At 43.9% G+C, this 15039-nt stretch overlaps 1 protein-coding gene across 1 annotated transcript in view; it reads left to right on the top strand.

The window, feature by feature from the left end:
• PARD3B (par-3 family cell polarity regulator beta) overlaps window positions 1-15039 on the top strand; it is a 538536-nt gene that overhangs the window by 157608 nt on the left and 365889 nt on the right. The window contains exons 6-10 of the mRNA XM_060281957.2: window positions 1167-1253; window positions 5641-5766; window positions 7723-8069; window positions 10362-10501; window positions 14205-14333. Coding sequence (XP_060137940.2) covers window positions 1167-1253; window positions 5641-5766; window positions 7723-8069; window positions 10362-10501; window positions 14205-14333 — 829 coding nt within the window. The remainder of the gene's footprint in view (window positions 1-1166; window positions 1254-5640; window positions 5767-7722; window positions 8070-10361; window positions 10502-14204; window positions 14334-15039) is intronic.

Below are 15039 nucleotides of genomic sequence, written 5' to 3'. Positions count from 1 at the left end.
CGGGGCTCAGATCCTAGAAAATGATTAGCAGTGACGGACACCTGAGCATGGCATATGAGAGCACAGGGGAGGTGATAATCAGGAAATTGTGTCAATCAACACAGAACAGTATCCACTGATTAAATCCACAACCCTGCAGGAAATGAAACGGGGAACAAAACAGGAAGAAAGAGCTGCTGTGGTCAAGTGTGCACTAATAGATGGCTGTCCAGACAAGTACAAGACATCACACAGAGGCGGAAGTAAACTTTCGGTTTTGAGAGACATCCCATACTGGGCTGAATATGTTTGGGAAAGAGATGCAATCACTACGTCTAGGAACGGCAGATCAGGAGCAGGTCGTTATTCCAACTTCATTACAGTCGCACCTTGGTTCTCAAACAGAATCTGTCCCAGAAGTTGGTTCGACTTCCGAAAATGTTCAAAAACTGAGGCACGGCTTCCGATTGGCCACAGGAGCTTCCTGCACTCTGTCATAAACTACCTGTGGAAGCCGCGTTGGATGTTCGGGTTCCAAAAAATGTTCGTAAACTGGAACACTCACTTCTGGGTTTGCGGCCTTCAGGGGCCAAAACGTTCGAGTCACAAGGCGTTTGAGAAGCAAGGCACGACTGTATAGAAGGGGCATTGTCAGATAAGTAGTACCTCCACATGAACCCACTTCAGGTGTTGTAGCACAAGTATTTTAAAAAAAATACTTTAGCCACCATTATTATTGCACACATGGGTTCCAGGGTTTTTAATCTCCTGGGGAGAATCCATGAATCCAAAAGGCCCCACACTGCAGAACCAATACTAGAATAAAGGAGAAGATGTGTGTCAATGAGACCAGGGCTGAAGCGGAACTATTCTACTTTTGTTGACCTTTCACAGCTGCTTTTGTCTTGATCTCTTTTAAAGTTTAGGCTTAATACATTACTGTATAGCTTCTAACTTTAAAAGCAACAGCCTCAAAGCTATGTATGGCCAAGCAAGAACATAAAAACAGTTTTAGCAATACAAAAAACGAATCATGGATGTTGCCCAAATACCCAGGAAAATGAAAACATCTTTGCCTGGCATTGAAACAACGACAAGGTTGGTGGTAGGCTGGCCTCCTAGGGAGACCGTTGTTCTCCGATTTTTGTTGAATGTAACCATGTCTGTTTCCCCCTCCTCTTTCTTAGTGGTTTGACAAGAGCGGTAGAGATTTCCGGGGAAGGTGGCCCACTGGGGATCCACGTGGTACCATATATTTCATCATTAAGTGGAAGGTAAGGATTTTCATTGCCATTCTTATGAAAACAAACTCGGTGGTTGTTGTTGTTGTTTTGTCCGAAACACCTTATGCATAAGCATGTTGATTGTAGATACAGTGGTACCTCTACTTACGAAATTAATGCGTTCCGAACGCACATTTGTAAGTCGAAAAAAAGTCGAATCCCATAGGAATGCATTGGGAGAAAAAATTCATAAGTAGAAGCAACCCTATCTAAAAATTCATAAGCAGAAAAATTCTATCTAAACCACATCCAAGATGGCGGACGGAGCTCCATTCGTAAGTAGAAACATTCATAAGTAGAGTTATTCGTAAGTAGAGGTACCACTGTACGCTGAAGTGGCTCAAAGGTGTAAGAAAACAGGAGAAGATGTTTGTGTCCCTTTTGGTTATCATAGAGTCATAGAAGGTATCCCGAGGGTCATCTAGTCCACCCCCCCAACAATGCAGGAATCTCAACTAGATCATACATGGCAGATGGCCATTCAGCCTCTGCCTAAAAACCTCCAAGGAAGGAGAGCCCACAATCTCTTGAGAGAGTCTGTTCCAGTGTTTAACAGCTCTTACTGTCAGAAAGTTCTTCCTGGTATTTAGTAGGAATCTCCTTTCTTGGAACTTGAACCCATTAGTTTGGGTCCTACCCTCCTCTGGAGCTGAAGAAAGCAAGCTTTCTTCATCCTCCCTGTGACAGCCCTTTAGGTATTTGAAGATGGCTATCGTATCTCCTCTCTGCTAAACATATCCAATTCCCTCAACTGCTCCTCATAAGGCTTGGTTTTCAGACCCTTGATCATCCTGGTCGCCCTTCTCGCCACACATTCCAGCTCGTCAACATTCTTCTTATATTGTGGCGCCCAGAACAGTATTCCATCTGTCTCTCATATCTGTAACCCCTTAAATAGAAATCAGCTTGATGACATCTAAATTAAATTATGTTCCCCCTTGCAGAACATTTTGCCATATATATAAAAAAATACCATATGGTTTTTCCCTTGATTATCCTATTTTTGATCATTTTAATACGGTGGTCAGCTGTTGCTCACATGCCTTAAACTAAGAGATTCAAACCTTTGCACCTCGGTTTAAGACTTATCAACATTTTTACTTCAGGGTATGGTTTTCATGATGTATTTGGTCTGTTAAGAAACAACATTTCCTAATCTCTTAACCATGGTCTTGCATGCTTCCTTGCCCTTTTGTGTAAATTCCCTCCCTTTGTCAGCATGAGCAGGCATGTTGAATTACACCCTAGTGCTAACGCAACTCACAGGTAGCTGAATCTAGAGTTTGAAATGGAAATTTTGAAGCTGTTTTGCAAATGCTAACTAGATAATACCATGCATGCAGTGTATGGAGGAGTGTGCAAACCTGCAAGGTCCTTGAAGAATGTTACTCGGAAGCAGTGTTTTTACTATTTTCTGTTGGGAGCCGCCCAGAATGGCTGGGGCAACCCAGTCAGATGGGTGGCATAAAACTTATTACTTTTACTATTACTACTATTGCTATTAGTTTGTTGGGACCACTCCTGTATAGTTGTCAGTCTTGTGGATGACAAATGATGTCAGGGACTGGCTGGACGAAGAGGAGTGATGGGGGGCACCAGCCGGTGAACCCCCCCCCAAGGGAACCCCCAGAGGAGGATGGGGGTGGGACACCGAGGAGAGATTGGAGGGTGAAGATTGGGAGCAGGTCCCGCGTACTGAATGGACATCAGGGTTCAGTGAGCAGGAAGAGCCTGGGACAGGGAGCAGTTCAGACTCTGAATCTGAAGCAGAGGAGGGGGGTGGTCAAGGGACTGCTGGAGAATCCCACAAGTCTCCCTCTCCTGCTGTGACAAGCAGTTTGCACAGACGCAGTTTGACACTGCTCGGGAAATATCTGGGAGACGAGAAGCCTTAGAGAGGTTTGGAAGGCAGGGACCTTCAGTCCTGGCAACTGCCCCCTAGTGGCAAGACCTACTGGAAAGGGTTGTTGAGTTGTATGCTGTTTCACTGACAACATACCTTGCTGACCTGCCTCTGACTCCAGCCTTGACAAGTGATACGTCAGTCTCCTTTCTGCCTTAAATATAAATAAATTCAGAGTGATTCCTTTAAATCGACACAGGGAAGGGCTTCCATTAAGTATTGTTCACGTGAAAGTTGGCACTTTTAAAAAACAACAACAACACCCCGATGAATAATCTCCCAGTTTGCACACTCCTTGGTTGCTTGCATTCAGATGCAATGCCAGTTATATACAATGGTGAGGAACTTAGTCTGTCCACAGGCTGTATGCTCGTGCAAGCGCAGGGGTTAGCAAACTTTTTCAGCGGGGGGCCAGTCCACCATCCCTCAGACCTTGTGGGGGGCCGGACTATATTTTTATAGGCGAAAATGAACAAATTCCTATGCCCCACAAATTACCCAGAGATGCGTTTTAAATAAAAGGGCACATTCTACTCATGTAAAAACACGCTGATTCTCGGACCGTCCGTGGACCGGATTGAGAAGGCGATTGGGCCGGATCTGGCCCCCGGGCCTTAGTTTGCCTACCCATGGACTAAGCATTCCCACATTGCTCCTTCCTTTCTAAAGTAAGGAAACAAAACAGTTGGGTGGCTTAGCATTACGTGTGAACAAGCTCTCATTGTTTGTTTCGCCACTCGAAAGAAGTTAGGAACAAAGCATTCATACATAACGTTATGTCTGAATACAACTTGCTCGTACGCAAAGGACTTTTCCCCCTCTGTAGGTGCCCTGTGTCATCTGTAAATCTCCCCCAGAGGGTTGGGGGAACCCCCATAACAAAATTAGAGGGTGCAGAATGCTTTTTAATGTGCGATATTTTATTATCTTTTTATATACCGGTATATTGGAAGGCACTCTGAGTGGCTGTGGCAACCCAGTTAGATGGGCACGGTAGAAATAATAAAATTATTACTATTAATATTAATAATTTTAGAATGATGGCAGTCCTGTTGTGCATGGATTTACAACGCTATGTTGAATACAACAATGTTTGATCAGTTCTCTCTTCAAGCAAGTATTAAAGAACTGTCCCAAAAGCCTACTCTGGGTTAATTTGTCTGTTCTTTCATATTTTTGTTGACAAATGCTATGAGGCCTGATTTGGCAAAGTTGCTTCTTTGAAAGGCAAGCAGAATGTTTGCATAACTGCCTCGAATGAAAGATTTTGGTGACATTCAGCTGAATTTACTACTATTTTTGCAGAACATTTGTATTTGAAACAAATTGAGCATATTTACAAGTTGCGAATTGTATACGTTATTTGGCTGCGAATAGATTTTAAATTGGACAAGAGAGGTCATTAAAGTTTTTTGAGCTCCTTACTCTTAATACTGAGAAGTATGTTGTGGAGTTCTTTGTGCTAATACAGAGAGGTTTTTTGACACCCCCCCCCAAAAAAATAATACTGATAAAAATAGTTGTTTAAGCGTTTGTGTCTACTTTTAAATGCTTTGAGTCAGGTGTTGGTGAACAATCAGCATCCTACTTCTGTCTTTTCACTTAATTGAAAGAATTTAAATTATGTATGTGTATACATATATAAATGTTACACAATAAAAGAGAGGAAATTAAAAATTTTAAAACGCAATAAAACGACATTAATGTTGAGACGCTACATAATAAAAATAAGGAAGTAATGGGTTTATGTTGCCAGAAAACACTTAACTCAATCCACATGTCTATATTCCACATCTCAAATAAGTATTTAAGACCAGAGGCTATCATATAAAACTATAGGGTTATTATGTTGGTTACAGTAGGGTTTGTATAACATGTAGTTTTGAAAATTTCCTTGCTTCTGTTATTTTGTTTTATTCAAACCATGATTAAGTTTACTTTTGATGTCTGACACTGCATTTAAGTGGAACTTCCTGGTGATAGCCACACAAAAAATCATTTGAAAATTATCTTAAAAGAATTTGGAATCAGAATATAAATGCAGAATAAAGAAGTATAGCAGACATTCTTACTCAAAAAAATAAACACGGACAAATCATTTGAATAATTTCCTTAAGTATTTGGAATTGGAGTATAAATGTAGAACAGACAAGTTTTAACAGACATTCTTACTAAAAAAAAATCAGCATTATTAAACAAGGGATGTTTTGTGGGAAGTGATTCATAAATGAATTGAAATGAAGTAAGTGATGGAAAATGATGAAGTAAATGATGATACTAATTTACTGACATTTGGAAATGTATGTTTTTCCTGATGTACTCGTTTCTTCCCCATTAGCCTACTGTGTTGTCAATATATTTTTTCCATCCGGTGCTCAACCAGAGGCCTTCTGGGAGTAGTTGCGAGCAGGACTTTAAAATTCATTATCTAATTTAGGTAACTCCAAATAACTTACTTTGCATTCCTACCCTCAGGATTCTAGGGCTTTTTATCCGTGGCATTGAGGAGAACAGCCGAACTAAGAGGGATGGACTTTTATTTGAAAATGAGTGTATTGTGAAAATTAACGACACAGAACTTGCAGATAAAACCTTTGCACAGTGAGTTTTGCCGAATTGTTTTATTCTCTTAACCTGAGGAATTTATGCAGCACACATCAATCCAGACTTTCAAAAGTCAGTTTTACAATGTTGGCTATAATTAAAAGACTACAATTCTGCCTCGGAAGCTTATGGAGTAAAATAAAACAAAATAGAATTCTAGTTGAGTCACATTGGGGATAGAATATCTGATCTTCTGTTGCTGTAGAGACTGGCTGTAAGCGGAACGTTTTATTAGCCACTTGGAAAAGTGCTATTTAATCATCCAACTGAGAGACTCATAACCTGATCCGAGTGATAAAATATAAATAATTTCATTAATCTGGGTTGTTGTTGTTTAAAAAAAAGAAAACCCTTTTTGGGTGAGTTACCTATAGGTCAGGGGTGCCATCAAGGAGGGGCCAAAGGCCTCCCCAAAAATTTTAAGGAGGGGAACAGGCCCTCTCAATATTCCATGACAACATGCACATGCCGTGCAACATGCTCACGTCATGCGTGTAAGGGAGGAGGCGTGTGCACAACACATCAGCATGTGCACGCTGGTCCCATTAGTCATGGTGGCAAGCCGGCATGCTTGCTGTAGGTAGCTTAGTAGGCTATAAATTTATTTCTGCTGGAATTTTTAGGTCTCGCAATTCATTAGATCAATTCATTACTTTTTAAAGCATAGCCAGTTACTTTATTCTTGATTATTATTTTTAGTGTTGTTCAAGGAATTTCTGCTGATTTATCTCCTATTATTATTACAGTGGTGCCTCGCAAGACGAATTTAATTCGTTCCGTGAGTCAATTTGTTTTGCGAAAAATTCGTCTTGCGAATTGCGATTTCCCATAGGAATGCATTGAAATTTCTTTTTTTTGCCCATAGGAACGCATTAATTAAATTTCAATGCATTCCTATGGGAAACCGCAATTCACAAGACGAATTTTTCGCAAAACGAATTCGTCTTGTGAGTCACCATCAGATCGCAAGATGCATTCGCCTCGCGAAAAATTTGTCTTGCAGGGCATTCGTCTTGCGAGGTACCACTGTATTATTATTACTATTATTATTACTATTATTATTATAATATTTGTATGCAGGTAATATAATAATTAGGGATACAGCATTTACCAGAATTTTAGATTTTTAAAGAAGTGCTTTAAAAGATTTTTTCCCCATGCAGTAGTTTTTGAAATTATAATGCTCATGTGTAAAAATGTAAAGGAAGTTATTCATAAAACATGTATTTATTAAATATGGTGGGTGGTGAGATCTGAGAAGAGATATATTCTAAGAAATATGATGGATTTACTTTTTCTCTTGCTTAGTGATCTGTTTATTGTTGCGAGCTCCTTTTTGTTCCTTGTATTTTTAACTTTATTTTTGAAATCCCATGTGAACCAAAAAAGAATTCTCTCTCTCCCCCTCTCTCTAACACACACAAAAATAAAAGCGTTTGTTGTGATCAAGCATGTGTTTTGTGTAAAACGAAAATAGGTCTTTCTTTGGAATTACTGATTTTTATCCACATGAAAATATATATTTTTTATTTTTATTTTTTAAAAACCACAAGTTGCACACATACTCAGTAGTACTTTGGGGAGTCATTGTGTTGCAGTGGATACAGTTTTGGGTTTGTATGGAAATCCTTGTTCCTCTATGGTGCTCCCTTGATAACAATAGGTCCTTCTATCTCACTGTGAGGAATGCTTGTCTCACAATTTTGAGCAGAAAATGAGGCTAGAGCTCTGTAAACTGAAGTTGCTATAAAAGTGGAAAAGAACAAAGATTTTTGTCAAAGAAAGCCAACTGCAAAGCGACAACAGTTTTTATGAGAACGAAAAGGAATGGTTTGGAAATGATCTTTAAAAGCCTTTTCCGCAAAGCAGCTTCCAAGTTCTCCCCGTGTGCATTTAGCATGGCTTACATTTCCCAGATCTTCACGTGTTCCTCCTATGTCTTGTTTTCTCAAGAGCGCAAGATATCTTTCGGCTAGCCATGAAATACCAGACGATCCTCTTGGAAGTGGTTCCTCCACACAGCCGTGAACAATATGAAAAGTCCGCCATCGCACCTTTATATCCGGCAGATAACATGGAGCAAGTCTCAAGGGCAAAGGTTCCGCCTCCCATCTATCCAAAGCCAATGGCGAGGGAAGTGGACTTGTCCGGAACAAACCATCTGGAGTCTGCTGTGCATCCTGCCAAGAGTCCCAGCTTTTCCAGAGTTGGTAGGAAGCCATCATCACCCACCTTATCGCCCCTGATGGGTTTCGGCAGCAAGAGGAATGCAAAAAGGATAAGGATAGATCTCAAGAAAGGTCAGTTAAACCCATAGCTGCCAAGTCTCCCGTATTCCCCGGGAAACCCCTGTTTTTCCAGCTGTCCCCAGCCGAAAAAACGGATTTTTTTTTGTTGTATCCTAGTTTATTCTGGCGCGGCGGCCATTTTGGAACTGGGCGGAGCATGCTCAGAAGCGACTTTTGATGCTGCTTTGCCCAGTTCCAAAATGGCTGCAGCGCGACCTCTGGTGCGGCGGCCATTTTGGAACAGGGCAGAGCAGCATCAAAAGTAGCTTCTGAGCATGCTCCGCCCAGTTCCAAAATGGCGGCAGCGCTACTTCCGGTCTGCTACTTCCGGTCCGGTCCAGTCCCTCATTTCTCAGGCCGGAACTTGGCAGCTATGGTTAAACCTTCCCCTGATGTTTTTTAAAAAGGACTTTCATATCTTGTAGCCACAGTATTTGTGTTCATACTTGATTAAGGTCAGGGCCAGATTTAGGTTTGATGAGGCCCTAAGCCAGGCATCCCCAAACTGCGGCCCTCCAGATGTTTTGGCCTACAACTCCCATGATCTCTAGCTAACAGGACCAGTGGTCAGGGATGATGGGAATTTTAGTCCAAAACATCTGGAGGGCTGAAGTTTGGGGGTGCCTGCCCTAAGCTACTGAAAGTAATGGGGCCCTTTATATGTCCAGCTGTCCTTTGTCAACAACAAATTGTCACTGTTTTTTGTGTTGAATATATGCTATATGGTAATAGGTATCTAAAGCCATTTGCACATGCAGAATGTAGGCACCTTATACCGTGTTTCCCCTTTTTTAAGACACCGTCTTATTGTTTTTTTTACTCAAAAAAACACACGGTGTCTTATTTTCAGGGGATGTCTTGTACCTTAAGGCCTCCTCGGAGGGGCCAGGCAGCTGGCTCGGGGTGCTGCTGGGCGCTCTGTGCGGCGCTGCAGCAGCAGCCGGTTCCAGGCACCAAGGCAGCTGCCTGTTCCGGTGGCGGGGCGGCAGGCAAAAAAGAAAAAAAGAGGCCAGGCTGCTGCAGGGCATTCCGAGCGCATGGCACTGCGGAGCGCTCCGCTCTGCAGCTGCCTGTTCCGGTGGCGGGGCGGCAGGCAAGAAAGAAAAAAAAGAGGCCAGGCCGCTGCGCTCCGCCCAGGGCTGCAGGGCGTTACGAGCGCTCGGGGCTGCAGAGCGCTCCTCTCCACAGCTGCCGGTTCCGGTGGTGGGGCGGCAGAAAAAAAGGAAAAAAAGAGGTCAGGCTGCTGCAGGGTGTTCCGAGCGCTCGGCGCTGCGGAGCGCTCTGCTCTGCAGCTGCTGGTGGCGGGGCGGCAGGCAAAAAAAATAAAAACAAAGAGGCCAGGCCGCTGCGCTCCGCCCGGCGCTGCAGGGTGTTCCGAGCGCTCGGCGCTGCGGAGCGCTCCGCTCTGCAGCTGCCTGTTCCGGTGGCGGGGCGGCAGGCAAGAAAGAAAAAAAAGAGGCCAGGCCGCTGCGCTCCGCCCAGGGCTGCAGGGCGTTACGAGCGCTCGGGGCTGCAGAGCGCTCCTCTCCACAGCTGCCGGTTCCGGTGGTGGGGCGGCAGGAAAAAAAGGAAAAAAAGAGGTCAGGCTGCTGCAGGGTGTTCCGAGCGTTCGGCGCTGCGGAGCACTCTGCTCTGCAGCTGCTGGTGGCGGGGCGGCAGGCAAAAAAAATAAAAATAAAGAGGCCAGGCCGCTGCGCTCCGCCCGGCGCTGCGGAGCGCTCCGCTCTGCAGCCGTCGGTTCCGGTGGCGGGGCGGCAGGCAAAAAAAAGAGAGGCCAGGCTGCTGGCTCAGGCGCTCCGTGCGCTCGCTGCTGCAGCAGCAGCCAGTTCCAGGCCCCTCTGGCTGCCTGGGTCCCGCTGGCTGGCTGGAGCGCTCGGCGGTCTCGTTCTACACGGCATGGAGGTATGCCTTATTTTCGGGGGGTGCCTTATGTTTCACTGAAACTAAAAAATGCTGCCATGGCTTACTTTTTGACTACGTATTAAAAAAGGGGAAACACGGTATATAGAAATGAGCAAACCAGTGATATTTTAGGGAGCAGGCTAGCAGGCAGGACTCATGACTTACAAAATAGGAGCCTACACAACGCAAAACACTGTTGCTGGATGTAGGTTTTATTTTATTTGTTTTTTATCTGATATTTTGGAAATGTACATCCAGTTTTTTTCTTTACTTTTTTTGGGGGGGCCCCCTCTGTTGGGCTAAGCTATAGCTTGTTTAGCTTATACGTAAATCCAGCACTGAATAAGGTGCTGCAAAAGTAGTGTGAGATTCAATTTTTGTGTGTGTGTGTCTGCACTTTAGGCCCCGAAGGACTTGGCTTCACTGTGGTAACCAGAGACTCTTCAGTTCACGGTCCCGGTCCTATATTTGTGAAAAGCATTTTACCCCGTGGCGCAGCAGTTAAAGATGGCCGCTTGCAGTCAGGAGACAGAATACTGGAGGTTTGGAAAATATTCATTTGCTTCTTTCCACACACAAAAAAGCTATTTTTAGTGGGTTAAATCCAGTGGATCGTTTTTTAAAAAATCAACCGATAGTAATACTTGGAGTAGATCCATTGAAGTAAATGGATGTGATGAGCCTAGGTCCTTTAATTTCAATGGGTAATTTCAATGGGTAAACTCTGCATAGAGTCTTGTGATAATAGGGTAATGTTGACTAACAGAACACTTGATGAAAGGGAACCTTCTCATTCAATCAAACCATACCAGTTGATACATTCTTTTCTAATTCTTAATTTTTTATTTTTTCTGAGGGTCATGGGTTATGATGCACAAGGATTTGCCAGTAGGTTTCCATACAGTTTGGGGTCGGGGTTGGGTTGCTGCTCGAGGAACACAAATGCTATCATAAAGTCTCTCTGGGTGCGTGGAATTAGTTGTGTGGCTACCAATTTCATGAACCTGAATTATGTGCCCGTATTGAGAGTGCTCTTTACTGATTTTATTTCTTCACTTTCAATCTTCCAGACAGTTACTGCATAAAATGTAGGGGACCCCCCCCCCCAGAAGCCAGTAAAACCTGCTCTCACTCCACATTTTAATATCTTTCTCTACAAAGTGCTTGCAAATTAGAGCGCCAGCCCTAAGACCTTGACCTAAACGTTGTCATTTTCATAGCAGCTGCAAGAAAGATGTCAAGATACTTCAGCAAACAATCCTGTTCAGTCTAAGCCATAGGTAGGCAAACTAAGGCCCGGGGACCGGATCGGGCCCAATTGCCTTCTAAATCTGGCCCGTGGCCGGTCTGGGAATCAGCGTGTTTTTACATGAGTAGAATGCGTGCTCTTATTAAAAATGCATCTCTGGGATATTTGTGGGACATAGGAATTCATTCACACACACACCCAAATAGTCCGGCCCCCCACAAGGTCTGAGGGACAGTGGACCAGCCCCCTGCTGAAAAAGTTTGCTGACCCCAGTCTAAGCTACGCTGGTGAGAGTTTCCAGACAGTTTGCAAAACCCTGTGGCGTTGTTATGTGTTCCCCACAGTTATGTGGTAGGGGAACGGTTCCCTGTTGTACCTTCTAACTTAGGCCAATTTCATTTTGGTCAGAAGACCCCCTTGTGTACATGTGCGTATAAGCAACCAACCAACCAACCAACCAAGACTGCACACATAAGGTACAAGTGTCTCCCCCTCCCCCACTTAGGCACAATCGACTCGCATGTAGCCACGTATACTTATAGTTAAATAATTCAATAATTTGTTTCAAACCTGGAAATGGTGGGAGCAGGGGCGGAGAAAGGGGGCGGTCTGCCCCAGGTGGACAAAATGCCGGGTGGCACTCACCGTGGGGCCAGCAGCATACCCGAGCCACACATCTCTCCTGGGAGTGACGTGGTGGCTTGGGCGCCCGCAGGCTCCACACTGCCCAAACAGTCCGTCGGGCAGCTGAGTGGCAGGAGGCAGGCAGACTCCTCGGAGGCCCCGCAGAGTGTTCTGCCCCAGCTGGCCCCGCCCCGTGGGCAGCTGGCCCCACCCGCAGGCGTAGCCCCAGGCACCCGATTGGCTTGCTCCGCCACTAGCTGGGAAAGAGCTGGAGAGACTCTCCCCAGAGGCTAAAGAGGACATCAGTGAGGGCAGAGGCTTTGTTTACGCTGCTCAGGCTCCCTGCCTAAGAGCCCATGTGTAGATTAATGCAGCCACAGTGTGTTCTCCAACCTCCTGCATGTCCTAAAGCTTCGATATATTTTGGGTACATAATTTTTGGTATGGGTTGAAGAGAGAGCCGTAGAGAGGGCGTCTAAACGGAGCTGAGAGGGTCTCCCACTTCACACAATTCCACTTAAGCGTGCGGGGGCCTGGAATGTAAACCTCGCAAAAGTAGCAGGACGCCTGTACTCAGTTCAGTTCAGTTTTTATTACAGCAAAAGCCAGCAATACAGAATAACATTATTCCAAAAGGAAAGAAAATCAGCAATAACATCACCAGAAATAAAACAATTACACAAAAGGGATTTGCAATGTGTCATTCAATAGAAGGGATTTACGTTCCTTGATAGCTAAAGTGCAGACTTTAGCTACGTCATATGACACTGGGCTTGAGGAATGTTCCAGAAGGAATTTTTGTAAGAGCAACTTGATGTTGCTCCATCATAGCCACCTGAGTTCAGTAGGATGTCTTCCAAGTGTATCACACACACACAAACCAAGTTCTCCCCCCCTTTTTTTTCCTTTTTCTCCCCGCCCATTCTTTTATTTACATTTTATACATTTTTTACATTTTTTACATTCTATTTTATCTTTTTATTTTATTTTGACAAAGTAATAACAATAAATAAATAAGAATAAAAATGTGCACCCCACCCCCAAGACCATTCCAGCTATCCAGCCTCCCAAAATTTCAACACCTCTTGCGATGGTTTGACCCCTTTCTGTGTTAATAGTACAAATTCTACAAACACCCTCCATATCGCCTCAAAATCATTTCTCCTGCATATTCCCCGTCTTACCTTAATGGCACATGCTAATTTATCAACAAACCAAGTTCTGATCCAGTGAAGGCTAAGTGGTGCACTGAATTCTGCAATGCACACACATTTAGGAGGCTGCGGTGATGCAAGGCAAAAGAAAATATTCCCTGCTGTTCTGGACTTGTTGTTGTTTAGTCGTTTATTTATGTACCACTTGACTCTAAAAAACACACAAAAACCCTCAAGGTGGTTTACAAACGATAAAACAGTAAATTCCATGAAAATTTACAACCCTACTTGAAAACATAAATAAGTTAAAATACTGAAACTTTCTAAGCATCTCGGTAGGCTTGTCTAAACAGGAATGTTTTAAACAGGTGCCGGAAAGAATTCAGTGAAGGTGCTTGCTTTCTCTCAATAGGCAGGGAGTTCCAATGTTCCACTGCCACACTAAACAAGCGAGTTCTTACAAATGTGGGTATTATGTGGCACTACCTACTGTAGTGCCAAAGTGCTTGAAAGGGGCACATGTAGGGTAATCTAGGTCTATGATAGAGACTATTCACTAAGTTGTGGTGAATGTTAGCAGCATTTCAGCATTTGCCAGTAATTCAGGTGTCTGTCATTGACATCGCATGCAGATGTAGAAGTTGACAAGCTGGTTAGTTGGGCAGGGTAAGAGCCATTACTGGTGGAGGGTTACCTCTCTGCCCAAAACTCTCCCCACCCCAAATCAGGATGCTAGGAAGAAAAACATTGCCATCACCATCATGTGACTTTCATTTGATATGGGAGCTTGGTAGCAGAGATCTGGTCCTTCTGAGGAAGGTTGTTGTTGTTGTTTGTTGTTTAGTCGTGTTCGACTCATCGTGACCCCATGGACCAGAGCACGCCAGACACTCCTGTCTTGCACTGCCTCCCGCAGTTTGGTCAAACTCATGTTCATAGCTTTGAGAACACTGTCCAACGATCCCATCCTCTGTCGCCCCTTCTCCTAGTGCCCTCCATCTTTCCCAACATCAGGGTCTTTTCCAGGGAGTCTTCTCTTCTCATGAGGTGGCCAAAGTATTGGAGCCTCAGCTTCAGGATCTGTCCTTCCAGTGAGCACTCACTGGGCTAGATCCATTTATTCAGCAGCCAGTGAGGGTGTAATGCTTGGGATAAAGTTTTAGTAGGATATATTTCAAAACCTTCTCTCCCCCACCTGTGTTTGTCTGCATCTTTTAGGTGAACGGTAGAGACATCACTGGCAGAACCCAGGAGGAGCTTGTCGGTATGCTGAGGAGCACAAAGCAAGGAGAGATCGTCTCCCTCACCATTGCTCGCCAGGAGGAAAGTTTTCTGCCCAGAGAACTGGTAATAGTCTTTGCATAGCAGAGTACACAGGAGAAATATTTCGGTTAATCAGGTGGCCGACATGGGAAATCTTAATTTGAGAAGCCAGTGTTTCTTATGACATCAGCAACTTGAAGTCACAAGGCCCATAACAGTTAGATTTTAACTTTCTGCATTTTGTCTTTATACTAGAAAAGGTATAATCAGCACAACCAAGAAGATACATGCATGAAGCAATCTATATCTAAAATCCGAGGGTGAAATCTAGTGGGTGATTGATTGGGGGGGAGCAATCCAAAGCAGATTTTGTGTATGCGGGGGGGGGAGTGGAAACCATTACACAAGTGGATTTTCATTGTGCAGGTGGGCGGATATCATTAGCTATCTCCCAGAGAATGACTAAAACTATATTATCCTTCATAAAGAAAGAAGAAATTAATCTGAAGCACAATTTCAAAGCTGGACATTTATGCCTTGTGAAATTACCATTCTAATGATGATGGTTCATAGCGAGTTTCTCTGTCGTCCGTGGTGATGACAAAATACACGGCGATATAAATCTCCTCAATTAGATGAGTCCAGACAATTTATTACATTTATCTGACCCTTCCTTCAAGGACAACACAGTGCAAACCCTGCAAAGTTAGGTTGGCATCTTTCTTAGTGACAGCTCTGAGTTCAGACAGCAGACGTTGTAGTTGGCAAGAGATTTGAAGCTGGGTTTCCC

Source organism: Zootoca vivipara, chromosome 1 (genome assembly GCF_965207765.1).
Source record: "Zootoca vivipara chromosome 1, rZooViv2.hap1.1, whole genome shotgun sequence".
Classification (NCBI taxonomy): Eukaryota; Metazoa; Chordata; class Lepidosauria; order Squamata; family Lacertidae; genus Zootoca; species Zootoca vivipara.
This window is presented reverse-complemented; position numbering and strand designations above follow the sequence as displayed.